Below are 19170 nucleotides of genomic sequence, written 5' to 3' on the forward strand. Positions count from 1 at the left end.
ACATCCTAGATGAAAACCTGCTCCTGACCTCAGACTGGGGCGACGGTTCATCTTTCAGCAGGACAATGACCCTAAGTACACAGCCAACATAACACAGGAGCGGCTTCAGGACAACTCTGTGAATGCCCTTGAGTGGACCAGCCAGATCCCAGACTTGAATTCATTTGAACATCTCTGGGGAGATCTAAAAATGGCTGTGCACCGACGCTTCCCATCCAACCTGATGGAACTTGAGAGGTGCTGCAAAGAGGAATGGGCGAAACTGCCCAAAGATAGGTGTGCCAAGCTTGTGGCATCATATTCAAAAAGACTTGAGGCTGTAATTGCTGCCTAAGGTGCATCTACAAAGTATTGAGCAGAGGCTGTGAATACTTATGTATATAGGATTTCTTAGTTTTATATATTTTTTCCCAAAAAATTTATTGAGCAATTGCGGCAATACAACGGCACAACATTGTCTCATAGCATGTAATGGTGTAAGAAACGAATTCCAACAGGAATCAAGTCTACAAATTACAATTTTCCAAAACAATAATAAACATTATTATCCGAGAAACAAAAGAAAAAAGGAAAGCATGTAAAATAATGACATAACCCCCACCAACCCCCCCCCCCCCCCCACCCTTCCCATGGCAGACTTTAACCAGGACTTTAACCAGGACGTCTCAGGTTAACGAGCGAAGTAAATACCAAGAAGTACAGTTTTATATTTTTATTACATTTGCAAAAATCTCCCTAAACCTTTTTTCACGTTGTCGTTATGTGGTATTGTGTGTGTTGAATGTTGAGGTAAAAGGTGTGGGGTGTATATATATATATATATACAGGATATTGGGAGGGCGGTAAATACAGTATATTGGGGAGGGGGTATATACAGGATATTGGGGAGGGGCATAGGCGTGCACACATTGAGTGTTAAGGGTGCACAGGCACCCCCTAATGCTGTGCCCCCACCCCCACACTTATTGCTGCTAGTGATACCAGCAATACCTTTTACCAAAGACTTTTGCTTTTTAGACCTGTATTCCATTAAAATAAGCGCCAATCAATCAGTTATGTGTGTTTTGCATTATTAATTGTATTACACCATTATCATATCACTACATATCTGTGTCATCCAGATATGATTTTGACTGTATTTGCATGTACTGTTACATAGAGTAATTAGAAGATTAAAACTGAAATAGGCAGGTTATTATGCTGTGGCTGAGAGACGCTTTATATTGTAGTGAGTGCACGCCTGATTGGCGGTGTTAGAAAGACCCAATGGCGGTGTTAGACATGCCCAATAGGTGGTGTTAGGCATACCGCTTTGACAGTGCACCCCCTAATAAAATGTGCTGCGCACGCCTATGGGGAGGGGGGTATATACAGGATATTGGGGAAGGATTATATACGTAATATTGGGAGAGGGGGTATATACAGGATACTGGGCGAGATGTACTAAAGGGAAAATGCCCTTTTTACTGCATTTTCCTATGTACTAAAACCCGTTCGCAGCGATATCGCAGGGCAGGGTATCGCCACCTTTGGGTGGCGATACCCTATAGAAGCCTATGGGCTTCTTTTCGACGCCCGCCGCGTTGCCGCAACCCCGCCGCCTCGCCGACCCCCCCTTTCCCCCCTCCCTTGGGCTTACCTTCTTGCAGGTCCTCCTGGACCCGGAAGGTAAGCCCTTCCTCCCCCTAGCAACGCAGCCGGACGTCCTTCCGGCTGCAGGGTGGAGGAGGAAGCGCCGGGGACAGCTTGCTTAGCTGTCCCCGGCGTGAAAGCAGCAGAAGCCGGCTGGGAGGTGACGGAGACCCCCCGCACACCACAGTGCAGGTATCGCGGGGGGCCTCCGTCACCGCATCGCGATGCCAGCCGCATATGTTAGTACATATGCGGCGGCATCGCGGCGGGGGGGGCGCGAAGGGCGGCGATGTATTTTAATTCATCCCGCCCACTGGGAGTATATATACAGCGTATATGTATATATACATACACACACACACACACACATATATGATATAGGGGAGGGAACATATATATATATATATATATATATATATATATATATACACACAATATATAGGTGAGGGGGTATACAGGAATTGGGGAGGGGGCACACAGGATATTGGCAGGGTATATACACAAACATACAGTATAAGTGAGGGGGGTGTACACAGGATATTGGGGAGGGGGAGCGAGTGTCTGTCTGGACCCCGCCGCTCAGCAGCTGTCGGCCCCCGGTAGAGAGATGCTCCGACCCCCCAGTCCGAGCCCCATGTGACCGGGGGAGGCGCCGAGCTGGCTCCGGGCCGCTGCGGGGAGAGAGAAGCCGGGCAGGGGACGCAGGACTCGGGAGCCGGGCTCTGGTACCCGCGTTGCGGGCTGGAGGAGACAGCGATCCCCTGGTCCCGGAGCGAGGAGGCCGGGGCGGCGCAGACATGGCAGGAGCGCTGAAGGTAACAGCCGGCGGTATAATACCGGTGGGTTCCGGGGAGGGACCGGGGACAGCAGCCGGGGATCAGCTGTGTCTGCTGGGGGTCAGCGGGAGCTGCTTCTCGGGGAGATGTGCGGCTGCTGCCCGGGGCGAGGATGGGGAGATGTGCTGCTGCCCGGGGAGAGGATGGGGGAGATGTGCTGCTGCTGCCCGGGGAGAGGATGGGGGAGATGTGCTGCTGCTGCTGCCTGGAGAGAGGATGGGGGAGATGTGCTGCTGCTGCACGGGGAGAGGATGGAGGAGATGTGCTGCTGCTGGATGGGGGAGATGTGCTGCTGCTGCCCGGAGAGAGGATGGGGGAGATGTGCTGCTGCTGCCCGGAGAGAGGATGGGGGAGATGTGCTGCTGCTGCCCGGAGAGAGGATGGGGGAGATGTGCTGCTGCTGCACGGGGACAGGATGGGGGAGATGTGCTGCTGCTGCCCGGGGAGAGGATGGGGGAGATGTGCTGCTGCTGCTGCCCGGAGAGAGGATGGGGGAGATGTGCTGCTGCTGCACGAGGAGAAGATGGGGGAGATGTGCTGCTGCTGCCCGGGGAAAGGATGGGGAGATGTGCTGCTGCTGCCTGGAGAGAGGATGGGGGAGATGTGCTGCTGCTGCTGCTGCACGGGGAGAGGATGGGGGAGATGTGCTGCTGCACGGGGAGAGGATGGGGGAGATGTGCTGCCCGGAGAGAGGATGGGGGAGATGTGCTGCTGCTGCACGGGGAGAGGATGGGGAGATGTGCTGCTGCTGCATGGGGAGAGGATGTGGGAGATGTGCTGCTGCTGCACGGGGAGAGGATGGGGGAGATGTGCTGCTGCTGCCGGGGAGAGGATGGGGAGATGTGCTGCTGCTGCTGCCCGGGGAGAGGATGGGGAGATGTGCTGCTGCTGCTGCCCGGAGAGAGGATGGGGGAGATGTGCTGCTGCTGCCGGGAGAGAGGATGGGGAGATGTGCTGCTGCTGCATGGGGAGAGGATGGAGGAGATGTGCTGCTGTCGGGGAGAGGATGGGGAGAGGTGCTGCTGCTGCCCGGGGAGAGGAAGGGGAGATGTGCTGCTGCCCGGGGAGAGGATGGGGGAGATGTGCTGCTGCTGCCCGGAGAGAGATTGGGGAGATGTGCTGCAGCTGCTCGGGGAGAGGATGGGGAGATGTGCTGCTGCCTGTGGTGAAGATGGGGAGATGTGCTGCTGCTGCTGTTTAGGGAGAGGATGGTGGAGATGTGCTGCTGCTGTTGAGGGAGAGGATGGGGAGATGTGCTGTATCTGCTCTGGGAGATGGGGCGATGTGCTGAGGCTACTTGGGGAGAGGAGGGGGCGATGTGCTGCTGCCCCAGGAGAGGGTGGGGAGATGTGCTGCTGCTGCCCGGGCAGAGGATGGGGAGATGTGCTGCTGCTACCCAGCAAGAGGATGGGCAGATGTGCTACTGCTGGCCGGGGAGAGGATGGGGAGATGTGCTGCTGCTGCCGGGAAGAGGATGGGGGATATGTGCTGCTGCTGCCCGGGGGGAAAGGATGGGGGAGATGTGCTGCTGCCGGGAAGAGGTTGGGGGAGATGTGCTGCAGCTGCTCGGAGAGATGTGCTGCTGCACTGGGAGAGGATGTGGGAGATGTGCTGCTGCTACCTGGCGAGAGGATGGGGAGATATGCTACTGCTGGCCGGGGAGAGGATGATGGAGATGTGCTGCTGCCGGTTAGAGGATGGGGGAGATGTGCTGCTGCTGCCCGGGGAGAGGATGGGGAGATGTGCTGCTTCTGACCGGGGAGAGGATGGGGAGCTGGGCTGCTGCCAGGGAGAGGATGGCGGAGATGTGCTGTAACTGCTCGGGGAGATGTGCTGCAGCTGCTCGGTGAGAGGATGGGGAGATGTGCTGCTGCTCAAGGAGGGGATTGGGGAGATGTGCTGCTGCTGCCCAGGGAAAGGATGGGGAGATGTGCTGCTGCTGCCGGGAAGAGGATGGGGATATGTGCTGCTGCTGCACGGGGAGAGGTTGGGGGAGATGTGCTGCTGCTGCACGGGGAGAGGATGGGGGAGATGTGCTGCTGCTGCACGGGGAGAGGATAGGGGAGATGTGCTGTACGGGGAGAGGATGGGGAGATGTGCTGCTGCTGCCCGGGGAGAGGATGGGGCGATGTGCTGCTGCTGCCGGGGAGAGGATGGGGGAGATGTGTTGCTGCTGCACAGGGAGAGGATGGGGGAGATGTGCTGCTGCTGCCGGGGAGAGGATGGGGAGATGTGCTGCTGCCCGGGGAGAGGATGGGGAGATATGCTGCTGCTGCCCGGAGAGAGGTTGGGGGAGATGTGCTGCAGTGGCTCAGGGAGAGGATGGGGAGATGTGCTGCTGCCCGGGGAGAGGATGGGGAGATGTGCTGCTGCTGTTTAGGGAGAGGATGGGGAGATGTGCTGCAGCTGCTCGGGGAGAGAATGGGGAGACGTGCTGCTGCCCGGGATAGGATGGGGAGATGTGCTGCTGCTGCCTGGAAGAGGTTGGGGAGATGTGCTGCAGCTGCTCGGGTAGATGTGCTGCTGCACGGGGAGAGGATGTGGGAGATGTGCTGCTGCTTCCTGGCGAGAGGATGGGGAGATATGCTGCTGCTACCTGGCGAGAGGATGGGTAGATGTGCTGCTGCTTGGGGAGAGGATGGTGGAGATGTGCTGCTGCCCAGGGAGAGGATGGGGAGATGTGCTGCTGCTCAAGGAGAGGATGGGGATATGTGCTGCTGCCTGGGGTGAAGATGGGGAGATGTGCTGCTGCTGCCGGGAAGAGGATGGGGGATATGTGCTGCTGCTGCCCGGGGGGAAAGGATGGGGGAGATGTGCTGCTGCTGGGAAGAGGTTGGGGGAGATGTGCTGCAGCTGCTCGGAGAGATGTGCTGCTGCACTGGGAGAGGATGTGGGAGATGTGCTGCTGCTACCTGGCGAGAGGATGGGGAGATGTGCTACTCCTGGCCGGGGAGAGGATGATGGAGATGTGCTGCTGCTGCCAGTTAGAGGATGGGGGAGATGTGCTGCTGCTGCCCGGGGAGAGGATGGGGAGATGTGCTGCTTCTGACCGGGGAGAGGATGGGGAGCTGGGCTGCTGCCAGGGAGAGGATGGCGGAGATGTGCTGTAACTGCTCGGGGAGATGTGCTGCAGCTGCTCGGGGAGAGGATGGGGAGATGTGCTGCTGCTCAAGGAGGGGATGGGGGCGATGTGCTGCTGGGGGTCAGCGGGAGCTGCTTCTCGGGGAGATGTGCGGCTGCTGCCCGGGGCAAGGATGGGGAGATGTGCTGCAGTGCTGCTGCCCGGGGAGAGGATGGGGGAGATGTGCTGCTGCTGCCCGGGGAGAGGATGGGGGAGATGTGCTGCTGCTGCTGCCTGGAGAGAGGATGGGGGAGATGTGCTTCTGCTGCACGGGGAGAGGATGGAGGAGATGTGCTGCTGCTGGATGGGGGAGATGTGCTGCTGCTGCCCGGAGAGAGGATGGGGGAGATGTGCTGCTGCTGCACGGGGAGAGGATGGGGGAGATGTGCTGCTGCTGCCCGGGGAGAGGATGGGGGAGATGTGCTGCTGCTGCCCGGAGAGAGGATGGGGGAGATGTGCTGCTGCTGCACGAGGAGAAGATGGGGGAGATGTGCTGCTGCTGCCCGGGGAAAGGATGGGGAGATGTGCTGCTGCTGCCTGGAGAGAGGATGGGGGAGATGTGCTGCTGCTGCTGCACGGGGAGAGGATGGGGGAGATGTGCTGCCCGGAGAGAGGATGGGGGAGATGTGCTGCTGCTGCACGGGGAGAGGATGGGGAGATGTGCTGCTGCTGCATGGGGAGAGGATGTGGGAGATGTGCTGCTGCTGCACGGGGAGAGGATGGGGGAGATGTGCTGCTGCTGCCGGGGAGAGGATGGGGAGATGTGCTGCTGCTGCTGCCCGCGGAGAGGATGGGGAGATGTGCTGCTGCTGCTGCCCGGAGAGAGGATGGGGGAGATGTGCTGCTGCTGCCGGGAGAGAGGATGGGGAGATGTGCTGCTGCTGCACGGGGAGAGGATGGAGGAGATGTGCTGCTGTCGGGGAGAGGATGGGGAGATGTGCTGCTGCTGCCCGGGGAGAGGAAGGGGAGATGTGCTGCTGCCCGGGGAGAGGATGGGGGAGATGTGCTGCTGCTGCCCGGAGAGAGGTTGGGGAGATGTGCTGCAGCTGCTCGGGGAGAGGATGGGGAGATGTGCTGCTGCTGCACGGGGAGAGGATGGAGGAGATGTGCTGCTGTCGGGGAGAGGATGGGGAGATGTGCTGCTGCTGCCCGGGGAGAGGAAGGGGAGATGTGCTGCTGCCCGGGGAGAGGATGGGGGAGATGTGCTGCTGCTGCCCGGAGAGAGGTTGGGGAGATGTGCTGCAGCTGCTCGGGGAGAGGATGGGGAGATGTGCTGCTGCCTGTGGTGAAGATGGGGAGATGTGCTGCTGCTGCTGTTTAGGGAGAGGATGGTGGAGATGTGCTGCTGCTGTTGAGGGAGAGGATGGGGAGATGTGCTGTATCTGCTCTGGGAGATGGGGCGATGTGCTGAGGCTACTTGGGGAGAGGAGGGGGCGATGTGCTGCTGCCCCAGGAGAGGGTGGGGAAATGTGATGCTGTTGCCCTGGGACAGGATAGGGGAGATGTGCTGCTGCCCGGAGAAAGAATGCGGGAGATGTGCTGCTGCCTGGGCAGAGGATGGGGGAGATGTGCTTCTGCCTGGGGAGAGGATGGGGGAGATGTGCTGCTGCTGCCTGGGGAGAGGATGGAGGAGATGTGCTGCTGCTGCATGGGGAGATGTGCTGCTGCTGCCCGGGCAGAGGATGGGGAGATGTGCTGCTGCTACCCAGCAAGAGGATGGGCAGATGTGCTACTGCTGGCCGGGGAGAGGATGGGGAGATGTGCTGCTGCTGCCGGGAAGAGGATGGGGGATATGTGCTGCTGCTGCCCGGGGGGAAAGGATGGGGGAGATGTGCTGCTGCCGGGAAGAGGTTGGGGGAGATGTGCTGCAGCTGCTCGGAGAGATGTGCTGCTGCACTGGGAGAGGATGTGGGAGATGTGCTGCTGCTACCTGGCGAGAGGATGGGGAGATGTGCTACTGCTGGCCGGGGAGAGGATGAGGGAGATGTGCTGCTGCCGGTTAGAGGATGGGGGAGATGTGCTGCTGCTGCCCGGGGAGAGGATGGGGAGATGTGCTGCTTCTGACCGGGGAGAGGATGGGGAGCTGGGCTGCTGCCAGGGAGAGGATGGCGGAGATGTGCTGTAACTGCTCGGGGAGATGTGCTGCAGCTGCTCGGTGAGAGGATGGGGAGATGTGCTGCTGCTCAAGGAGGGGATGGGGGAGATGTGCTGCTGCTGCCCAGGGAAAGGATGGGGAGATGTGCTGCTGCTGCCGGGAAGAGGATGGGGGAGATGTGCTGTATGGGGAGAGGATGGGGAGATGTGCTGCTGCACGGGGAGAGGATGGGGGAGATGTGCTGCTGCTGCCGGGGAGAGGATGGGGAGATGTGCTGCTGCCCGGGGAGAGGATGGGGGAGATATGCTGCTGCTGCCCGGAGAGAGGTTGGGGGAGATGTGCTGCAGTGGCTCAGGGAGAGGATGGGGAGATGTGCTGCTGCCCGGGGAGAGGATGGGGAGATGTGCTGCTGCTGTTTAGGGAGAGGATGGGGAGATGTGCTGCAGCTGCTCAGGGAGAGAATGGGGAGACGTGCTGCTGCCCGGGATAGGATGGGGAGATGTGCTGCTGCTGCCTGGAAGAGGTTGGGGAGATGTGCTGCAGCTGCTCGGGTAGATGTGCTGCTGCACGGGGAGAGGATGTGGGAGATGTGCTGCTGCTTCCTGGCGAGAGGATGGGGAGATATGCTGCTGCTACCTGGCGAGAGGATGGGTAGATGTGCTGCTGCTTGGGGAGAGGATGGTGGAGATGTGCTGCTGCCCAGGGAGAGGATGGGGAGATGTGCTGCTGCTCAAGGAGAGGATGGGGATATGTGCTGCTGCCTGGGGTGAAGATGGGGAGATGTGCTGCTGCTGCCGGGAAGAGGATGGGGAGATGTGCTGCTGCCGGGAAGAGGTTGGGGGAGATGTGCTGCAGCTGCTCGGAGAGATGTGCTGCTGCACTGGGAGAGGATGTGGGAGATGTGCTGCTGCTACCTGGCGAGAGGATGGGGAGATGTGCTACTCCTGGCCGGGGAGAGGATGAGGGAGATGTGCTGCTGCCAGTTAGAGGATGGGGGAGATGTGCTGCTGCTGCCCAGGGAGAGGATGGGGAGATGTGCTGCTTCTGACCGGGGAGAGGATGGGGAGCTGGGCTGCTGCCAGGGAGAGGATGGCGGAGATGTGCTGCTGCCGGGAAGAGGTTGGGGGAGATGTGCTGCAGCTGCTCGGAGAGATGTGCTGCTGCACTGGGAGAGGATGTGGGAGATGTGCTGCTGCTACCTGGCGAGAGGATGGGGAGATATGCTACTGCTGGCCGGGGAGAGGATGATGGAGATGTGCTGCTGCCGGTTAGAGGATGGGGGAGATGTGCTGCTGCTGCCCGGGGAGAGGATGGGGAGATGTGCTGCTTCTGACCGGGGAGAGGATGGGGAGCTGGGCTGCTGCCAGGGAGAGGATGGCGGAGATGTGCTGTAACTGCTCGGGGAGATGTGCTGCAGCTGCTCGGGGAGAGGATGGGGAGATGTGCTGCTGCTCAAGGAGGGGATGGGGGAGATGTGCTGCTGCTGCCCAGGGAAAGGATGGGGAGATGTGCTGCTGCTGCCGGGAAGAGGATGGGGATATGTGCTGCTGCTGCACGGGGAGAGGTTGGGGGAGATGTGCTGCTGCTGCACGGGGAGCGGATGGGGGAGATGTGCTGCTGCTGCACGGGGAGAGGATAGGGGAGATGTGCTGTACGGGGAGAGGATGGGGAGATGTGCTGCTGCTGCCCGGGGAGAGGATGGGGCGATGTGCTGCTGCTGCCGGGGAGAGGATGGGGGAGATGTGCTGCTGCTGCACGGGGAGAGGATGGGGGAGATGTGCTGCTGCTGCCGGGGAGATGATGGGGAGATGTGCTGCTGCCCGGGGAGAGGATGGGGAGATATGCTGCTGCTGCCCGGAGAGAGGTTGGGGGAGATGTGCTGCAGTGGCTCAGGGAGAGGATGGGGAGATGTGCTGCTGCCCGGGGAGAGGATGGGGAGATGTGCTGCTGCTGTTTAGGGAGAGGATGGGGAGATGTGCTGCAGCTGCTCGGGGAGAGAATGGGGAGACGTGCTGCTGCCCGTGATAGGATGGGGAGATGTGCTGCTGCTGCCTGGAAGAGGTTGGGGAGATGTGCTGCAGCTGCTCGGGTAGATGTGCTGCTGCACGGGGAGAGGATGTGGGAGATGTGCTGCTGCTTCCTGGCGAGAGGATGGGGAGATATGCTGCTGCTACCTGGCGAGAGGATGGGTAGATGTGCTGCTGCTTGGGGAGAGGATGGTGGAGATGTGCTGCTGCCCAGGGAGAGGATGGGGAGATGTGCTGCTGCCTGGGGTGAAGATGGGGAGATGTGCTGCTGCTGCCCGGGAGAGGATGGAGCGATGTGCTGTGGCTACTCGGGGAGAGAATGGGGCGATGTTCTGCTGCTGGCCGAGGAGAGGATGGGGAGATGTGCTGCTGCCCGGATAAAGGATGTGGGAGATGTGCTGCTGCCTGGGGAGAGGATGGGGGAGATGTGCTGCTGCTCGGGGAGAGGATGGGGGAGATGTGCTGCTGCTCGTGGAGAGGATGGGGGAGATGTGCTGCTGCCCAGGGAGAGGATGGGGAGATGTGCTACTGCTCAAGGAGAGGATGGGGATATGTGCTGCTGTCTGGGGTGAAGATGGGGAGATGTGCTGCTGCTGCCCGGGAGAGGATGGAGCGATGTGCTGTGGCTACTCGGGGAGAGAATGGGGCGATGTTCTGCTGCTGGCCGAGGAGAGGATGGGGGTGATGTTCTGCTGCTGCCCGGATAAAGGATGCGGGAGATGTGCTGCTGCCTGGGGAGAGGATGGGGGAGATGTGCTGCTGCTCGGGGAGAGGATGGGGGAGATGTGCTGCTGCTCGTGGAGAGGATGGGGGAGATGTGCTGCTGCTCGGGGAGAGGATGGGGGAGATGTGCTGCTGCTCGGGGAGAGGATGGGGGAGATGTGCTGCTGCTCGGGGAGAGGATGGGGGAGATGTGCTGCTGCTTGGGGAGAGGATGGGGGAGATGTGCTGCTGTTTGGGGAGAGGATGGGGGAGATGTGCTGCTGCTCGGGGAGAGGATGGGGGAGATGTGCTGTTGCTCGGGGAGAGGATGGGGGAGATGTGCTGCTGCTCGGGGAGAGGATGGGGGAGATGTGCTGCTGCTCGGGGAGAGGATGGGGGAGATGTGCGCTGAGTGTGTGAGATAGAGAGTGAGAACCCATTGTATGAGAAGTGAGGGAGGACTAGATGTGAGGTGAGTGAAGCGTGTTAGAGGTGAGTGCGGGATGATTAGATGTGACGTGAGTGCGGGCTGGGACAGACTGAGAAGTGAGGGCTGAGTGTCTATTCTGGGTTGTAAAGTAAGTAATGGGCCAGAATACAATACTTGCCTGAGGCCTGGGGTACAAGGAATGAGTGAGGGGTCACTGGATACAGGGAGAGAGTGTGAGTGAGCCTGGATACAGGGAGAGAGTGTGAGTGAGCCTGGATACAGGGAGAGAGTGTGAGTGAGTCTGGATACAGTGCTCGGGGGCCATACCGTATGCTTAGCTTACACACAGAATGGCTCCGGGATCCCAACACAGTGTATACAGTATATGACTATACAGCCCCACGTGTTACACATCTGCCCTGCGCTATGTATAATGTATAACATGAGCGCGACGTGGGCCAGGGAGCTGACAGTCCGTTTGATCTATGACAGACACATGTGACCAGTGCGGAATATGACGTAAGGGAGCTATAAGCTGACTGGGTAATGTAGCAGCCAGCTGTAATTAGCCACAAAGGGACCAAGTTACCACGACAATGGCGTAGAAATGCCGGCAGCGGCACTTGTTTTTGGACATTATTGGCCCCAGAGTTCTTGTATGAATCTTTGGTGTTGAGATATAGAAAATCTCTATTTCGTTGTTTTGATTGACAGTTTGATTAGCGATACATTCGCAATTCTCTTGCGGGCGGTTACTCTTTCTGTCTGGGCGGCGGCCGTCTCCTCGCAAATGAAATTGTATTTTACAAGTAATCAATTAGAGGCCCAATATTAAAAGGTGCATATTTTTGAAGATTATAATGTTATACTTGTTTTTATGACTTCCATCTTTGCTAACCTGACCTCCTCTTCCTTCTTACTAACCTACTTTCCTGGAAGGAGAGACTGTTCTTATATCTTCTGCATCCCACCGTCTTCTTAGTAAACTGGGCAGAATTGGGAAATAATACAGTGAAGGAGGGGGCGGGGTTAATAAGCCTCATCTAAATCATCTAAACCTCATGGACCTTGTAATTCTGGGGTGGGGCTTAATGATGCGAGGAGCAGGCCCTGCCCCTGCAGTGTTCATCTGCACCAAGTATGTTTTCTACACATCATGCTACATTTCTTGTACTTCCATATTGCTTTTACGGTCCCTTCCAGGTTAAAATATGAAATGCTCTATTTGTTTCTCCTTTATCAAATTAAATTTTTTATTTCGCCACAATGGCCGCCGTCCATTTGTACAATTTTGTTACCACAAGGTTTGTGCTGGTATTATTTCTAATAGTTTGAAAAGGCCTGTGAGGGTACATAGTCCACGCCTGCACTGGAAAGACCATGCAAACTCCACACAGTTAGGTGGGGATTGAATCCAGAACCTATTGCTTGTGAGGCAGCAATGCTAACCATTACACCAATCATGTTCCTCCCTGTAGCACTAGTATGGTAGTATCAGGATACTTTTGCAAGTAGATTTAGGGGACAACATGATTTAACAAAGCCATTGAAAATCTTTTTTAACCCAATTCTCCCTTAAAGCATCACCGTGGCAGCTGAGGGGCATTGCCCAGCTGCCCGGACTCTTATCTCACCACTGGAATCTTCACGCTTCTTGTGCTGGTCCAGGTCACCTCAGCGCTAGCGTGACTATTACTATTTGGCATGGGAACCCCGTCACCATGGAGTCCGTTGGCAGCTTTGAAGTGCTCATTAAATATGGAGACGCCCCAAATCTGGCTGATCTCCTTTTAATAATTGGGGGCCCAAGAGAACGGAGAGGTGTGGGAATGTTTATACATAATTTCACGCCAAGTATCTTTTTGTAGCGCTCATCTGTTTATACTTGGAGAAATTCCAGCAGAGATGCTGAACGTTCCTGGCTGATAATCCGAATAGAGGAACAATGATTACAGAATCCTGGGTCTGGGGGGGGGGACACCCAGATAGTCTGTTCCCCACTTTCACAATCTAAGAAAGCATTTAGGGGTGATTCAGGTTGGTTTGCAAGAGCAAACTCCTTCTTTAATGGACAAAACCATGCGGCACTGCAGGTGGGGCAGATGTAACATGTGCAGAGAGAGTTAGATTTGGGGGAGTTGTGTTTCTGTGCAGAGTAAATACTGGCTGCTCTATTTATTCTGCAATTTAGATTGCAGTTTGAACCCCCCCCCCCCCCACCACACACATGTAACTCTCTCTGCACACCAGGAAACCGGGCCATTTCCCGGTGGGCCGGCCCAAAACTCATTAAAGAGGGGCTCCCCCCTTGGCTGGCTGGGCCGCAGCACTTTGTCCAAATCCAAAATGGCCGCGGGAGGGCTGCTGCGCATGTGCGCACAGCACCTCCCAGGCTGCCAGCTCCCGTTTCCCCTCCGCCCGGCCAGCAGAAAAAAGAAGCAGCAGCAGGTGAGGCGCCCCATCCCCCCCCCCCCGGGCGCGCATTACATAGCACTGCCCCCACCCCCTTGCCCGCTCCCAGGCCGGATTCGAGTCCCAATCCGCATGTGCATACGCTTGGTGCGAGCGGGCATGGCGAACTGCTAGTTCACTGTCCCGTTTGCACCTACAAGTGCCGGTGGTGGGCGTTGGCCGGTGGCGACGGGCTGCACCCATAGGAATGCACAGCATTTCAAGCATGTTCCTATGAAAATGCTCGGCGTTCCCATGGTGATTCGACAGCGATGCGGGTTCCGGGCAGCTGACATCACCGGATGCCAGCTGCTCGCCCTCTTCCTGTACTGGGAGCACGGAGAGCTAAGACACCAGAGAGAGTCATAGTTTTGCGTGCTCCTTCCAAATCATTCCATGGTCGGTGACCATCAAAATAATTTTTCCCCCACACCCAAGGCTGTAAATGGATGTTTTTGCAAAACATCCATTCGCTGCCATGTAAGGAACTCGCCGTGCGAGGGGGGGGGGGCGGGGCTGTGCGAGCGGCGTTAAATCCACACGCTGGGCTGCGAAATTTGGAACACTGCATGTGGACTAGAATAAGGTTCTATATGCCTAGGCAATCGAACGGGGGGTCCATATAACAAGACTGACGCAGTGGGAGGGAATGGGCGGGGGTCTATATCATCCAGTATAATGGCCCTTATTCAGATCTGATAGCAGTACAAATTTGTTCTCAAAATGGGCAAAACCATGTGCACTGCAGGTGGGGCAGATGTAACATGTGCAGAGAGGTGGTGTGTGTAAAAACTGAAATCTAAAAACTGAAATCTAAACTGCAGTGTAAAAATAATGCAGTGCACATGGTTTTGCCCATTTTGAGAACAAGTTTGTACTGCGATCAGATCTGAATAAGGGCCCTTATGTGAGGAATAGTTTGCCATCATTTCCATTATTAAGTAATTAGTAATGATACCTTTACAGATGCCTTCTGGGTGTGGATGGAAAAGTTAACAGGCAAGAGGTCGACACAAAAAAGGTCAACATTCACAAGGTTGATAATGGGAAAAGGTTGACGTGTAATAGGTCGATATTAACAAAAGGTTGACATACTGTAAGCAAAAAGGTCAACATTTTTGCAGCACGTTCCCTTGCATGGTTTCCTACGCTCGCCATGCTTCAGGCTCAGCTGTGCTCAGCGCACTCTACGGTTCCCAACTGGAATCCATGTGGCTGTTAAAGTGTTAAAAAGTCCAAAAAAATGTAAGAAAAAAAAGTGAACCAATGTCAACCTTTTTATGTTTTTTCTTGTGTCGAACTTTTGTCATTATTGACTTTTTTGCATGTCGACCCTTTGTATGTCTACCTATTGACTTGTTGTAGACACTGTAGACCTATCAATACACTGCGTTCTACAGTATATACCTACTGGATTTTGGGCCTGATTCTGGTTCCATCGGACCGCCACGTTTGCACGGGGGACCGATGGTAAGCTTCTGTGCATTCGCATATTCCCATATGTCTATGTGCTGGGCTTCTGTGCGGGTGCCTTCTCTGACCTGGTGCTCGCAGAGGGGGAAGGGATGGGGAGTGGGGTCTGTGTATCTGTGTATATTGCTGTGTGTGACACTCTGGGCTCCGAGCTGGGGCACTCACATGTGGGGCCTGGTCTCTGAGCTGGGGAGTCATAGTCACCAAGGCCTGGTCTCTGAGCTGGGGAGTCATAGTCACCAAGGCCTGGGCTCTGAGCTGGGGAGTCATAGTCACCAAGGCCTGGTCTCTGAGCTGGGGAGTCATAGTCACCAAGGCCTGGACTCTGAGCTGGGGAGTCATAGTCACCAAGGCCTGGTCTCTGAGCTGGGGAGTCATAGTCACCAAGGCCTGGTCTCTGAGATGGGGAGTCATAGTCACCAAGGCCTGGTCTCTGAGATGGGGAGTCATAGTCACCAAGACCTGGTCTATGAGCTGGGGAGTCATAGTCACCAAGGCCTGGTCTCTGAGCTGGGGAGTCATAGTCGCCAAGGCCTGGTCTCTGAGCTGGAGAGTCATAGTCACCAAGGCCTGGGCTCTGAGCTGGGGAGTCATTGAGGCCTGGTCTTCGAGCTGGAGAGTCATAGTCACCAAGTCCTGGGCTCTGAGCTGGGGAGTCATTGAGGTCTGGTCTTCAAGCTGGAGAGTCATAGTCACCAATGCCTGGGCTCTGAGCTGGGGAGTCATTGAGGCCTAGTCTTCGAGCTGGGGAGTCATAGTCACCAAGGTCTTGTCTCTGAGCTGGAGAGTCATCATAGTCACCAAGACCTGGTCTCTGAGCTGGGGAGTCATAGTCACCAAGGCCTGGGCTCTGAGCTGGGGAGTCATAGTTACCAAGGCCTGGGCTCTGAGCTGGGGAGTCATTGAGGCCTGGTCTTTGAGCTGGAGAGTCATAGTCTCCAAGGCCTGGTCTCTGAGCTGGGGAGTCATAGTCACCAAGGCCTGGGCTCTGAGCTGGGGAGTCATAGTCACCAAGGCCTGGTCTCTGAGCTGGGGAGTCATAGTCACCAAGGCCTGGTCTCTGAGCTGGGGAGTCATAGTCACCAAGGCCTGGGCTCTGAGCTGGGGAGTCATAGTCACCAAGGCCTGGTCTCTGAGCTGGGGAGTCATAGTCACCAAGGCCTGGGCTCTGAGCTGGGGAGTCATAGTCACCAAGGCCTGGTCTCTGAGCTGGGGAGTCATAGTCACCAAGGCCTGGTCTCTGAGCTGGGGAGTCATAGTCACCAAGGCCTGGGCTCTGAGCTGGGGAGTCATAGTCACCAAGGCCTGGTCTCTGAGCTGGGGAGTCATAGTCACCAAGGCCTGGGCTCTAAGCTGGGGAGTCATAGTCACCAAGGCCTGGTCTCTGAGCTGGGGAGTCATAGTCACCAAGGCCTGGGCTCTGACCTGGGGAGTCATTAAGGCCTGGTCTTTGAGCTGGAGAGTCATAGTCACCAAGGCCTGGGCTCTGAGCTGGGGAGTCATTGAGGTCTGGTCTTCACTATTACTGCTGTCTTTGAGCAGCATGATCAAGATGGCGCTGATGATGGCTGCCTTGGAGCTGTGCAGCTCAGCCAAATATGTTCCATGTGTGATAACTGTACTGTCTCTCTGCTTGTATTGTTACCTACCTGGCTGTTTCGGCGACCAGTGGTGCCGCTGATGGCTGCCTAGGCGCTGTTCAGCTTGGCGGGTATGTGTTCCCCACATGTAATGTCTTAGGGCCAGATGTGCTGGGCTTGGGATGTGGTGAAGTGGAGAGTGATGGACAGAGAGCCAGTCAGCTCCTACCTGCCATGTTACAGGCTGGGTTTGAAAAATGGCGGAGGGGAGCTGATTGGTTGGTTGTTTGTCGCTCTCCGTTTTATCACTTTTCAAGGCTTGGTACATCTCGCCTTAAATGTAATGTATGTAATGCCTTCACCCCCCCTTCATCCCTGCTTGATGCTGCACTGTAAATCCACAAAAAATTCCTAGTGTGCGCAAGCATACATGGCCAATAAAGTTGATTCTGATTCTGATTCAAGCTGGAGAGTCATAGTCACCAAGGCCTGGGCTCTGAGCTGGGGAGTCATCATAGTCACCAAGACCTGGTCTCTGAGCTGGAGAGTCATAGTCACCAAGGCCTGGGCTCTGAGCTGGGGAGTCATAGTCACCAAGGCCTGGTCTCTGAGCTGGGGAGTCATAGTCACCAAGGCCTGGTCTCTGAGCTGGGGAGTCATTGAAGCCTGTACTCTGTGCTGGGGAATCTGCCCTCACCTCTGCTCCTGCACTCTGCCCTCACCCAGCCCTCACCTCTGCTTATGTACTCTACCCATGCTCTGTAAGCCCATTGGTGCAAATCTAGGCACCCTGCAAGTCAGGTGGTCTTGACTTGTATAACCTTTACCTTGCAAATTGCTTTACCTCTGTAGTGCTCAGTGAGTCAGCAGCAGGGACATGCAGTGAGGTAAATGGCTGAGGAGTCCCTGGCAAGTACCAGAGCCAGATTTGCACACAGTATATGAGCCATGGGGTACATGCCGGCATTATACATATGTGCAGCAGTATACACTGCTGGAGATTCTCTGAGTTTTGATAAGAGATGTGCAGAAAAGGTAGCCAGGTGAGGCACTGTAGGTGAGGCACTTCAGGTGAGGCACTGTAGGTGAGGCACTTCAGGTGAGGCACTGCCTCACCTGCCATAGACTTTTACTCCACAGTTTTGACTATAAAAATGATTAGAATAATAAAAATAAGATTTTTTTATATATTCTTTGTATTTTTGACATACGTTATAAATTGAAAACTCCGGTATATACGTTAGTATGACAGGGAAGCATACCTCACAACTTTTTCAATTGAAGAATAGGAAGCCGCGCGAGCGCCCGAATAGGGGGCGTGGTGTATCCAAATGAGGACACTGCTTATGCAAATTAGACCACACCCCCATTTTTGGCCACTGAATAGACGCTGTGTGCATGCGCACAGCGTCTATTCTGTCAGACTTCCAGCTACCAGCCTCTCCCCCCCGTAGCGGGACACTGCCAGCCGCGGGAGGGACGAGGGAATGTCCCCAAAAAACAGGACGTTCCTGCGTTTAGCGGGACAGTTGGGAGGTATGGGAAAGGCTGTGACTCACCCCGCCGCATGCCACTGGTCAGCAGGTGCCCTTACCTGGCACAGCTGCCCTTACCTGGCACAGCTACCCTTACCTGGCACAGCTGCCCTTACCTGGCACAGCTACCCTTACCTGGCACAGCTGCCCACTTTCCTTCATTACTAAAGCAGGGTTTAAAGTTGTATCCTGGACTTTGTTCCCTGCATACATTCTATATGTTTCTACTATTGACCATCCCTCCTTCCGTCTGTAAGATGCAATTCATTACTATTACTATTAGCTATTACTTCTTGGACGCGATCTAACAACATATGATCAGACCTAGTCCTGGTGACATGCTGGGCTTTGTAGTGTGCCAGGCTAGGACGGGATAGAATCATTATTGCTGTGCTGTCTGTTATGTAAAGTGAACGGTGACAATAAGTAATCCAGGACCTGGTCCTTAGGGCCACTGAAGTACAGATCCCTTACACCGGTCGTATCATACACCTGGATGGAGTCTCTTAGCTGAGATGTGCTGCATGGCGGACAGATGGCTGTAATCAGCCCTGGCAACGTGTCAGTACACCACGGACACATGACACACGTGTGCTCTCCAGATGTACAGATCATCCCGTGAGCTATGATGGAAACATCATGTGGGGACAGAGATCAGAGCTGACCTCTCACCTCAACGCTTTATGGCTGTCACGGATTTAAAGGGAACAAGGCTCCAATTCATTCACTGTTGCGGAAACAAAAATCTGAGCTTCTCTCTGCTGGTTCCGACGTGCTCGTGTCGTCTCTGGTGCTTGCTCTGCATTTTTATTTTTTAATTTAATGTCCCATTTGAAAAGCGGTTACCTAATGGCGGCTTCTTACCACCGCCGATCGCAGCCATAGAGAACCTTCTGTACCTCTGTGATTTAGACATGAACAATGTCAACAGTGCCAAAAAGTCAACATTAACAACATTAACAGAAGGTCGACACATGGAAAGTTTGAATCGAGTTTTCCACATTTTCTTGGTGTCAATGTTGACACCTGAGCCACGCGTCCCCTCGCGTGGCTCCCATCACTCGCCATGTTTTACCGTTCTTAGTCTGAGTCCACGTGGATGGTGAACGATGAAAGCGTTTTCCTGTGTCGACCTTTTGCATGTGTTGATCTTTTGTCAATGTTGACCTTGTGCGTGTAAACCTTTTGGCGTCGACTTATTGACTGTCGACCCAGACATGGTCTATCGGGTGTGGATTATTTGATAGACAGTCAATAGAGCGACACCAAAAGGTCAACATGCAATAGA

The 19170-nt window shown here is 55.7% G+C and overlaps 1 protein-coding gene across 2 annotated transcripts in view; it reads left to right on the plus strand.

Moving 5' to 3' along the window:
• Positions 1 to 2172: 2172 nt before the first annotated feature.
• The window catches only part of ST6GALNAC3 (ST6 N-acetylgalactosaminide alpha-2,6-sialyltransferase 3), a 377640-nt gene continuing 360642 nt past the window's right edge, over positions 2173 to 19170 (plus strand). The window contains exon 1 of one of the 2 annotated variants that reach the window (XM_083157785.1): positions 2173 to 2447. In XM_083157785.1, coding sequence (XP_083013911.1) covers positions 2430 to 2447 — 18 coding nt within the window. In that variant the 5' untranslated portion in view covers positions 2173 to 2429. The remainder of the gene's footprint in view (positions 2448 to 19170) is intronic. The other variant, XM_083157784.1, reaches the window with a different exon arrangement.

The sequence above is a fragment of the Crinia signifera genome, chromosome 8 (assembly GCF_055691185.1).
Source record: "Crinia signifera chromosome 8, ASM5569118v1, whole genome shotgun sequence".
In the NCBI taxonomy this organism is placed as follows: Eukaryota; Metazoa; Chordata; class Amphibia; order Anura; family Myobatrachidae; genus Crinia; species Crinia signifera.